General features: G+C 32.7%; 1 protein-coding gene across 11 annotated transcripts in view; it reads left to right on the top strand.

The window, feature by feature from the left end:
- The window catches only part of LOC145671339 (uncharacterized), a 530,261-nt gene that overhangs the window by 234,482 nt on the left and 283,454 nt on the right, over positions 1 to 12,325 (top strand). For 7 of the 11 annotated variants that reach the window (XM_081740371.1, XM_081740381.1, XM_081740409.1 and 4 more), the window contains exon 3: positions 2,228 to 2,305. The exons of the other annotated variants lie outside the window; for them this stretch is intronic. In XM_081740371.1, the coding sequence (XP_081596497.1) occupies positions 2,228 to 2,305 (78 nt within the window). The remainder of the gene's footprint in view (positions 1 to 2,227; positions 2,306 to 12,325) is intronic. 11 annotated transcript variants of the gene reach the window in all.

Raw genomic sequence — 12,325 nt, 5'->3', positions numbered from 1 at the left:
TTTAAAGAATTGGTGGAATGAGAATGTAGGGGGGGGAACAAGAGAATCCCGAGGGAACCCAGGGACACAATATTATCTAATAGAAACTCACATTGCCTGGAATCGCACGAGGCGAGCGCTTTGCCACTAAGCCACTGTGAATAACTTCTTTGCTTCTGTATCTTCGTATATTGTTTGTTAGATCATAAAAACATCAGGTGAATACCAATAGTAAATTCTGTGGAACATGGGAGCATCCCATCTAACTTAATTGAGATAATTGTTAACCTAGAAACATACATACAAGGTGATTAAAAAACGGAAAATTTTGAAAATTAAATAATTTCATGAAAATACTTTTTTTTTTAAATTTCTAAAATCTCATTTAACAGTAAAAGTAAAACCATTTTAGAATACACAAAAAGAAGTCACAAACTGACAAATCAGGGGATCTGGGAGGCCATTTTCTAAATTACATGTTTTCCAATCAATTGGCGTACAGCAGCTATTGATATTTGTGCTGTGTGGGTCGTTGATCCATCTTGTTGAAACCAGGCTGTGTTAATAATGTGTGGAAATCTCTGTAGTTGCTGCACAACAAAGGTTTCAAGCTTGGCAACGTAATAATTTAATGTGATTGTAATCGCATGGCCATTCTCGTCCTCAAAACAATAAGGGCCCATTACACGGTATGATGACATAGCACACCACACAGTAACTTTGTTGCTGTGCAATGGACGCTGGTGTAGCTCCATAGGATTGTCTTGTGCTCATGGCGTCCTAAGTTAAAAGACGGTGGAATTCTTTACGTGCCCCTTCTACACTGTCATTTTTTTTTTTTTGTAAAAACGTTTTGATCGCGAAAGCATGTTGCACACCACTCCAAGCATTCATTATAACTAAATGGCAAGATGTCGTTGACAGGATGGCGTACGTTATTCAGTGTTACCAAACTCCCACTGTTGCCAACACAACTTTCAAAATTTCCTGTTTTTCTGAATCACCCTGTATAAATTATAATGTATAGCACCAGCAGTAATTTTACTATTAGTACTTGAAATGATATACGGTATCTCTGAACTTTCAAACTTGTTCTGACTAACATTGGTTCTTCAGAAGTTCTTTTTTTGTTATCCTTAATGTTTTTACAAGCCCCTTCTCTAGTGTATTTTTTAATATTGCGTAACTTAAATCTTACTACGAAATTTTGATGAACTACAATATATTAATCCCAATTTTACTGGGAAGATATGATTTGTAAATTAACATAAAAAATGGTTAATTATTTATTATTATTTAGGAGATAAGTAAATTTATCTTAAGAGCCTGACATACTAAAAAATAATACAAAATTTACCACTTTTCTTTTGCTTCTTTTTTGTAAGTGAAAGGAGATAATGAAATGAAACTTACTACAATCATAGATAATGTTATTCTACAACAGAAAATATGAACCTGAAGAATTTTCAGTGTTGCCAGAATACCATTTCCCTCAAAATCTAAGTTAATACAGCGACTAGAGGAACGAACTCAATTGCATTTGATTACGTATTGTTGTCTTGGAATACTATGAACTATTTTTTTTAAATAACGTCATTATTTAATTTTAGTAACTGTATGTTAAAATTATTTTATTACAAACTAAATGCAACTACGTATTATTTAAAAAGTAGTTAACAGGATTCCAAGGTAACATGATACGTAATCAAATGTAGTTGAGTTTGTTCCTCTAGATGATGTCTCAAATTAGATTTTGGTTGAAATGTTACTCTGGCAACACTGGTTTGTTACTAATTTTTATGGATGGCAACACTGAAAATTCTTCAGGTTCATATTTTCTGTTGTAGAATAGCATTATCTATGATTGTGTTAAGTTACATTTCATTATCTCCTTTCACTTATGAAAAACAAGCAAGAGAAAAGTGGTAAAGTTTGTATTACTTTTAATGTCAAGCTCTTAAGGAATGTCAATACAATTGTAGTGTAATTTTTTTTTTAAATAAAATTTTGCTTTGAAAAATATATGCCTATTTTTTATTTGTTGAAAATGTTTAAATAAATTTTACATAAAATACGAAACTATTTCGAATTCCATAATTTTATCTATTATTTAATAATACAGTATTTTGTTTTGCTTGTAAAAATTCTGGGACACCTTAACATGCATTGTAAATAATACTAAATCGTTGTTATGCTTATGTTAGTGTATTTGGGCTCTGATGTAGTTTCTGTGTGCTTCCCCCTTTAGAGAGCGGATTCGATTATCTAGTTGAGGACTTCGAAGGGCTGTATCCACCTTATTATTCAGATGATGAGGACGGTGCGGGTAAAATATACTTTCCTCATTTTTTTAATTGCCTACTAATCCACCTTCAGCTAAACTTTTTAACATAACAAAAACTTTATATAGGTATCTATTTAAAAATAAAAACGAAAACCGAAAATTAATTAAAAATGAAACTAATGCTTTTAAGCCCTGTAATAAAGGCTCTACAAAATTGAAAACTCCAAACCAAAATCTCTCCTTATATTAAAAATAAAACCTAAGGTTTTAAAGTTTCAACAAGAAAACAATTCTAAGAATTGGAAAGCCTTAACAATAATTTTATAATTTATCATTCTTATTGCCAGACATTTAGACAGTGTCTTTGATTAAGGATTCATTTTCGGTAATGGGATCTAGAAACATTATTGGCTGGGCTATGTTGGTGCGTAAAACAAGTTACTGCAAATTTCCGTAGATGGTTACACCATTTATTCAATAGCTAAATTTTGGTATTGAGGCTTTTACTATAATTTAATTCCTATAAAAGTTTTCGTATTAATTTTTCAAAACTTAGAGTTCAGTAAAAAAGTATTTTTGTGTTAATAGAAGACAGTAACGCTATTACTTTTACATAATGAAAGGCTATTTAGGTCAAGTTTCAATTTAATAATAAGTTTAAAATTACTTTGTGAGGTCTGAACGCCTTACTCTCTCTCAACGCACACAACAAATAGTTTCCAGACCTGGCATTAGTCCGCCATTTAGTTTTTACTTTTTTTTTAAAAATTTCACCTTAAGTATTAATTTCGTGTCTGATTTTCATCTCTGGTGCTAAAATGAATATTAATTAATTAATTAATTGTTTTGCCAATTCCGTCCAAAGGAAAAAATCCTAAAATGACATTACTGAATCCATCTTTCAAGAGTGACAATCCGGATATAATATTATTATTATTATTAATAATAATAATAATAATAATAATAATAATAATAATAATAATAATAATAATAATAATAATAATAATAATAATTTTAAAATTTAATCTTAACGTTGTATTAATAAGTTTAATTTATTCACAGATTTTTTTTAAAAAAAGAATATTTATGGATCGTTAATAGGCAAGCGTATCGTAACCCACAGTTACGTGCAAGTTTCTAAAAAAAAAAGTGGGTTTTGACACCCCTGATTCGAAAGTCAAAATGCATAAGAATACGATCAACTGAAAATCTTCGCGAATTATAGAAAATCGATGCTGATATTTCATCTCCTAATTAGATATTCACAAATTTGAATTTGATTCCAACAGCCTCCTTTATATTCCTTATTATTTCTTTTCACCAACAGCTGATGAAAAATTGGCAATATTATTGCATAAATCTACTAATTCAATGTAGAATTTATGTTCACCGTATTTTCAACTGACGGCTTGGAATTGAATAAATTGTATTAGAAATAAAGAGTGAGGTATGTCTGCGGTAGCTCACTGGTAGAGCGTTCACCTTTAATGCATGGGGTCCTTGGTTCGATCGAAGCTCGCGGCAGTGGTGGACAAACACTGTGTTTGCAGGTTTTCTCAGGGTTCTCGAGTTTCACCGCACTTTATTCATTTCACCATTGCATTCATTTCTCATCATCGTCGTCTCCTTTAGCCTAAAACGCACAAACGTGGGACGTAAAACTGAAAGCTATCAGTTCAAAAGAGAAGTTTGCTCTCTACAAGAGAGATGATAGACCAGTGGTGTCATTTCAGATTATTCTTCGGGGGGCGGGAACTCGATCGACATAATGTAGTTTTAGTTTTCCCTTAATTTATCACTACACTATTGATAACGTATATATATATTCCAAACTCAGGCGAATAATTACAACCTGACCCCTAAGTTACGCCCCTGGTTGGCACTTGGCATCTGCTATTCACCTACAGTGTTTCCCCATCCAATTATTTTTTGTTAAATTTTCAAACAAGAATACTCCGTCACTGAACGAAAAGAAAAGTTTTCCTTTGCCTATTTTTTTTTCCAACTTTTAAATCAAATAGTGATTAATGAGTTAAAAATAAGTAAATTTATAAGAACCAGAAATATATAAGAAATATTATAAATACAGTTAAAATACTCAAAATAAATGAGAATGTTCGTTAAGATTGTATCTAAATCGCTAAAGAAATTGATATTCAAAAGATAACGATAAATAAAGTACATAAGTAATACTAAATATACTTTTCAGTAAAAGTTATTGTAAAATTTACATTAAAATTAAATACGTATGATTTATAAAGATATTTAAACGTAATTGAAAATAGTGAAATAAAAGAATTAAAAAGGGAAAATAACTAGACAACAATCTTACTGCGAAAGTTTTAAGCTAACACAACGTTGTATTGGCACCTAATTACAAGGATATTTCCAAAAGTTTCTGGAATGATGCTAAAATATCGTGCCACTAGTTGTAAGCCGTTCGTGGAATACAGTGCCATCTATGGAAGAAATAATGAATGTATTAGTTTCAACTACCTAGTTGTGTTAGTTCGTTGGAGGCAGTGTTCGTAGTTTGGGGGAAATTTCCCTAATCTAGGGAAAGTTCTTAGGTAAGGTTATCAAAAAAGGAAAAAAAGGGAATTTTTCGATGAAACATGAAAAATCTAGGGGAAATTCTCGCGCTGACTGATTGACCAAAATAAATGCTTAAAATTTTCTTTGTTCTTCAGAAATAAACCAACACAATAGCAGTAGTTTAAGTGTTTGTGTGTGTGTGAGTTCAAAGTAGTATAATTTTGCACTCATTGTTGGTTGGATGGATTTGTGTGTATTTTAAAATGAAACCTTTAAGTTTTACGTCCCACGCTTATGACGGCTAGGCTAAAGGAGATGGTGATGATGACAAATTAATGAAAAAAATGGTGAAATGAAGAAAGTGGGAGGAAACGGGTTAAGCCCTAGAAACATTACGTACACGGTATTTGTCCAGAACAAAGCTCACTTGGCACAAACTGAGACCAAACCGAAGACTCCATACACCAGAGGTGAACGCTCTACCACTGAGCCACCGCGGCCCCATATGTATTTATAAAATGTAAAGGAAAAAGTAAAAAAAAATAGAAGCAAAAAACACACGAATAAACGGTGGTAGGTACTTCCTTCAACATAACTAAATTAATCTTATCGCCTAATTTCTGTCACAGGAATTGGATACTCAACAAACTAGGGAAAATTTCATAAGAAAAGGGAAAATTTTGAGTCAGTTGAGGGAAATTTCTTTAAGGAAACCTACGAACACTGGTTGGAGGGAGTAATTTGAATGAGTCGCCGTGTGTTGACCTCGTATATTACATGACAATAGTCTCTGCTAAGGCTGTGGTGTCTAATTTAGGCTGTAGACTGAGTACAGAATCTCCTTGAAGCCATAATCTTTAATTACAGCCTTTGCAACAACAACCGGCCGTAAATCGAAACATTATCGTGCAGTATGCTATAGTGCTGCAAAAATGTCTTGAGCCGTGGCAAAAATGCGAACTAAAGCTCACACCCTCACACACCCACACGTTGAGCCAATAAGGATTCAGCTGTTGCTAAGCGAGAGAAAGCGAGTGGAATTCCTTCAGCCGATAGCAGCGCTTGCAACGGAAGACTAGGGATCAAGTCAATGAGGTGTATCTATAGCACAACTCACAGTGATAGATTCAAAAGACTGGCTCCAACGAACTGACGCAACTAGACAGTAGAAACGAATGCATTGTTTGTTCCATAGATGGCACTATATGTCACAGTGGCGCGATATTTTAGGCACCAGGCCTCAAACTTTTGAAAATAACCTTGTACAACTGTTGATCAGAGATGAGTCTTTTCTGGAGGTTGCTCTCCCCGTGTGATTATATTAGGGTCTTTGTTATGGTATGAGGACTTCCCTACAATTCTAATTGACTTAGTGATCAAGTTATTTCTGTTCAGGCTACATGAGTTTTAAGCAATATTTTGATATACCCTTCAAAAAAAAAAAAAAGAAAAGAAAAGAAAAGAAAAGAAAAAGGTATGTTACACGTTCTTACCGTAGAATACCTTATATGTTTTCTACCATAAACTTTAGGTCAAAGATACTAAAATTTAGCGTCCATAGTTTAACCAAAATATAACTCATAGGAGAGATTCAGAGTGGTTTGGTAACTGTCTCATTTGTTTTTTCTTTTAGATTATAACATGCCCTCTTTCTCTCTGATTATAATATTATGCCTAACTGCATGATGACTTAATTTTTAACTACGGAGCTCATGAAAGTGTTAACTAACATATTCAGAATGCCACTTGATTTGTTTGGAATAAGAAACGAAATAAACACTAAGTTATGAAGACAATCATCCAATTAATAAAGTAAAAAGCATCGAACTGGGGCTTAATGTCAGTACTTTCGATTTCTGTATAACTTTTGGGGAACCCAATAAAGCTTACCAGATATTGCCTAACAGGATATCAACCAGGATGTAAATACAAATACAAAGCCATAAGCAAATTTTAGAGGGAAAAGGGTCCCTTCGGCTTGCCCCTTGCCAGTACCTATGCTTAATGTAATTTGATGTCTTTGGGTGTGATATCATTGTTTAATGTTGGAAAACACCGTAATTACGTGCACATAATTTGAAAAAAAACGGGGTTTCTTAAAGGTTCGTTAATTGACTAATTGAAATTTTTAACTCCTCTTTCAGAATTGAGATGTTGATACAGTGATTAAAGTGGGATTTGAACCACCTACTACTTAGGTTCGTGTCTGGGATAAATATTTTCAACAGTTAAGGAAGTACAGAAAAAGGCAAACAAATCAGCTACTTGATCAAAAAGCACCATTCAAATTTTTTTTAAAAGAATCTTTGAACAAAATGCAACAGTGCGCCAGACGGATGATCGTCTTCGGATCTCAAGTCGAGAAATATAAGCAATTTTGCTAGTTTATTGTTATTCTTGAACTTTTTTGAACACCATTTTAGCAAAACTGGCCTTTGCTTTTTTTTTTCACAAGCAAGAAACTACAAACGAGAAACATAGATTTGCATGTAATAGCACTTCACTGTAATTTTGAACACATAAACTAATTTATTCTGCAGCTACAAAGTCTGTAAAAATAATAAACATTTATCCTACAAACGAAACCAAATTTTTTAGTCTGTCACCAATTTACGTACTTTTGCACTCTTTCTAATTGTTATGCATTTTATTCAATGATCAAGTTCTGCAATTATACTTTACCTTCTCTCTGAAATGAGAGAAGTTTTAAGTACTTTTAAAATAGAAAACAAATTTGCACGAAAATATTTTACTTTTTTTTAAAAAAAAAAAAGAAATGTTTAAGATGTATAAATGTAAAACTACTTTGTTACTGGCCAAAGTTGTGCAATTGAGGTATTATGGATTATTCTAATAAACTTGAAAGTTAATATAGTCTAATATAATTATTATATGCAATTATTTGTTTTTTCTATTTATTTTCCATTATACATTCATACCTTCTTTGGAACTCTTCGAAAAATATATTAGTACGACGAGAGGCAAACAGAGACATAAAATAAAGAAATAAGTGCATATAATCATGGCCGCCCGAAGAAAATTTTCTAGGGGAGACATCTCCATGGCTGCTACCAGGGTTGGCTAGTTTAAACCAAGGTGGTTTAAACCAGCTGTTTTTTTTTAAAAAAAAAAACTGGTTTAAACCAAAAAACGAAAAATGTTCATAGTGTAAGTGTTTGTAAAATCTTGAACACACATTTGTGGTTATCACGTTTCACTCCCGTATATTATTCGTATTATATTCAGACCTAAATTCCCCACTCATTACTCAAAGAAATTATACTTCAAAAGCAACTTTTGTTTTTTTTATAAGATTATGAATGTTTCTTTTGTGATTTTTTAATAGTTTGTTATTATTGTTATGCAATTGCAATCCAAGAAAAATTCTAAATATTGTTTCGTTTTAATAATGTTTATTATTGACAAAATACAGCGAAATGCCGTACTTTTTGGGGGGTCATACAAACCCCACGTGAGGCGTTTATGGAAATCAAAAGTATCTTTGGTATCTATTTATGTATAAATGAGTCAGAGCCAAAGTGGACTCAAGTAATTCGTATCTTTATTCACTTTTCTTACTGATATGCAAATTAAGTCGTATTTCTTTAACTTCGACTGATAAAAGTCGAAGTGAACTAACTTGGACTAAATTAGTTCTTTTTTACTCTGCAGTATTTTCAAATTGTCTATATGTAATTCTGTATAATGGTTTCACTTGTGCAGTTGTTTATCTTTTTGTCCTTCTGAAATGACTTTTGACAATTATATTAACAAGTATGTAAAGATCAGTAAAACGTTTTTTTATCAGGAGTCCTTCGTGAGTAAGTTGGCAGACGTATAGCATTTGTGGCCAATTAGTCCCGGTTTCGAGTTCAATTGAAGGACAACTTTTCTCTTATTTAAGCCGAGAAGCGGTTTGGATTCCGCTTTAAGCTTAACCTGGTTGTTGCATAAAAACACAAAAGCGAAACAAATTAATTTCTGTCCATATGTGATATAAATACATAGAGCAAATTATTTAAACCAAAAAGAAAACCTGGTTTTAAATCCAAAAACCGGGTTTAAACAAAAAAAACGTGTTTTTTTTCAATAAAAATCATGTTTTTTGCCAACCCTGGTTACCATATTACGTAGGGTGACCAGACATACTCTTTTTAAGAGTATTATACTCTTTTCGAGGTTCATATACTCTATACTCTTTTTTTCTTTCTAAAAATATCGAATTATACTCTTTTATGGCATTTTCAATTTCATTTAACGTTTAATGCATTTTCCCATTGAAAATTGCATTTTTTTTTTCTGTAAAAATTTGGACGTTGACATCACTGTTTAGTACTTCGTAGTAGCAGACCCGCTGCGTTGTGCTACGTTTCTCGTTCTCGTTGCATTGTAGGGTTGCCAGAATTTCTTTTTGCAAAAGAAAAAAAATAATAATATAACTAAACTGTTTTTATTAGTTAGTACTAAAACTATAGTAAAGACGGCAAAAATAAAGTGATAGATTTATCCAAATTTTCAACGTTTTAATTATTAAATTGATTAAATTGATTGAGTACCTGAAATGATTTATATTTTCGGAATATACAGTATATCTGGTATTCGTACAGTTCATGGCACGGGGTTTTGTTTTCCCTTCAAAGTGAGTCAGTTTTTGGTTGTGATAATCGCGCAGTGATTATTATTCTAATTAACGTGCGTACATACACTCAATCAATTATATTATTCGAGGATTGGAAGGATTTATTTTATTAACAATGTCGCGAGGAAAATGTCAGTATAATCAAACGTTTGAAATAAGCTATCCTTGCATTAAAAGGGCCCGGAGTAACGATGTTTACAAAGCATGGTGCACGGTATGTAAGAAGGAGTTCTCTATAAAAAAAATAAAGGTAAATATGATATACAACAACATATAAAACTTAAGTCGCACACTGAATGCTCATCAACTTCCGAAGCAGGTAAGTTGGATATTTTTTTTTTCACCACAGAATCTTCAGAAGAGCTAGATTTAATTCGACTAGAACTTGTGTGGTCATACCATAATGTTAAACATAACAACTCTTTTAGAAGTATGGACTGCACTAGCAAACTTTTGAAATCAACAGTGAATAAAAAATTTGCATGTGCGAGAACGAAAACGGAGGCTTTGTTAACAAATGTGGTGGGAGTGTGATCAGAAAATATTTTAAGCAATAGTGTTAAAAAGGCTCCTTTCGTTGTTGTTGCTTGTGATGCTTCCAATCGTAAAGCAACCGAACTCATGCCTGTTTTAGTGCGGTACTGTGAAGTAGATACTGATATTAATGTAAAAACCTGTCTTCTAAAAATTCATAGCATGTCAAATGAAACCTCGGAAACTGTGTCGAACGTATTAATGGGTACATTACGTCAGTTTTGTTTGGAAAATAAGATCATCGGTTTTGTAGCTGATAATGCACCAGTAAATTTTGGAAGCATAAAAAATAAAACAACAGGAAACGTGCATAGCGAACTAGAGTGCAGGTTGAAGAAAAATGTTTTGCCTATCGGCTATGGGGCTCATATCCTTCACAATGGAATTTCTGTGGCGTGTTGGAGAGTAATGCCGATCGATGTTGAGAATTTGGTTTTTAAAATATACAACCATTTCAGTATTTTTACTGTAAGGACAGAAAATTTGAAAAACTTTTGTGAGTTCATTGGCTGTCATTATGAGGGTCTTGTATCACTCAAAGACGAGTTTCTTGTCTCTGTTTCCGTGTGTAGAAAAAATTATACGTCAGTATGAACCACTTAAGAGGTACTTTTTGAGTGATGAAAATGCTCCAATAGCTACAGTCAATTTCTTTCGAGACGAAACAAGTGAGTTCTGGCTGTATTTCCTGCATGCTCAGCTAATCTTGTTCACTGAAACAATTACAAAAATTGAAAGGGAGGATATAACAGCGACTGAAGTTTCTGTTGAATATTTTGAACTTCTGAGGAAATACAAAGATAGAATTGAACAAAACTTTTTTCCGTTTTCTGCTAGAAATTTACTTACGAAACTTGTAAAAGAAGGGAATATAAAAGAGGAATATGCCTACTCAGTGTCAAGAAGGTTTTACTTTGAAGTGATAACATACTTAAAGATGTGGTCACAACGTTTTTTCGGATAAGTAAATAAGATGAAATATTTACTACTTGACACATTAGTTAGTTACCTATGAAGAATTTCAGGAGTCGTTTGCATATTTCTATAAGCAGGTAAAACATATAGATAGTTCGTTGGAAGTCAGTGATAATGATATTTTTGACACTTACTGTGCAATACCCAGATGTGTTAAAGAACACCTTGAACAATGGGGAGAGAAAAGAGATACAATGATGGGCAAATGGAAAATAGTGTACAAAGATTTAGTGCGAGCTGGGTCAAATTTAAAAGTGATTGTGCCACTCGTGCAGTTCTTGTTTACTTTACCGGGCACTAATGTTGATTGTGAGAGGCTCTTCAATGCTATTAACACTTACTGGAGCGAGGAAAAAAGTCAACTCACAGTGTCGACACTGGAACAAGTGATGAAAGTGAAGTTCAATGTAAGCATGACCTGTGAAGAGTTCAGACTGGCAATAAAGGATGACATTAACTTACTCAAGAAAGCAAGATCGTCGCAGAGGTATGAATGATGGTGAAGTATTTAACTCATTTACATGCGCATTGGATAAAATACTGTAATTCATCTTGTCTTTATACTTACTGTCATTTTTTTTTTTGATATACTCTTTTGGATTTAAAAAAATCTGGTCACCCTATATTACGTCTGGTATTTAATATACGTGATTTGCTATATTATGTATATATTTTAGTGAGTCATCCCCCTCCTTCGGACGCCTATCATACAATAACTTCGTGGAAAGAAGTTGAATTCGACATTTAACGAATTGATACGTTTTATGACCCAGACATGCGAAAACAAACAAACAAACAAACAAACAAAAAATTAAATGTTTGTTAGTTGTGGGGCAGAATGGCTGGGTTGAACGTTGACACGGACCTTAAGTATTATTTTACACACATTGCATGGCAGAAAAACTGCAACTGAAAATATATCAAATGTTTCAAAAATTTTCCAATAAAGAACAAAATCCAACGCTTACTATAAACTTTCCAAAAAAAATTAAAACTTCAATTATTTTTATTGTTTATAAAGCATTGGGGAGCTAAGGCCCCCCCACGCCCCAAGCTACATCGGCCACTGACTTGCCATAAACTACAAGTATATTAAACAAGTTATAACGACTCACCAAGGGTAGTCGTCAACCTGGTTCGATCGTTGATATATAAATCTCGAGTGGTAGTAATCATTTGCATGTAAAAATATCTTTAATAATTATATATACTATTATCCTCACCTTTTTCTATCAGAATTATAAAGTCGATGAACGGTATCAAATGGTTTATTAGTTGATACACTTTTATGTATTCTTATTCAAAACGTCATGCACACATACAAGATGATTAGGTATCCATAAAACAATTACATAGCAACTCAAAACATAATACTATCC

This window comes from Thermobia domestica, chromosome 2 (genome assembly GCF_964235325.1).
Source record: "Thermobia domestica chromosome 2, izTheDome1.hap1.1, whole genome shotgun sequence".
In the NCBI taxonomy this organism is placed as follows: Eukaryota; Metazoa; Arthropoda; class Insecta; order Zygentoma; family Lepismatidae; genus Thermobia; species Thermobia domestica.
The sequence above is the reverse complement of the archived record's forward strand: the minus strand, read 5'-3'. Positions and strand labels throughout refer to the sequence as shown.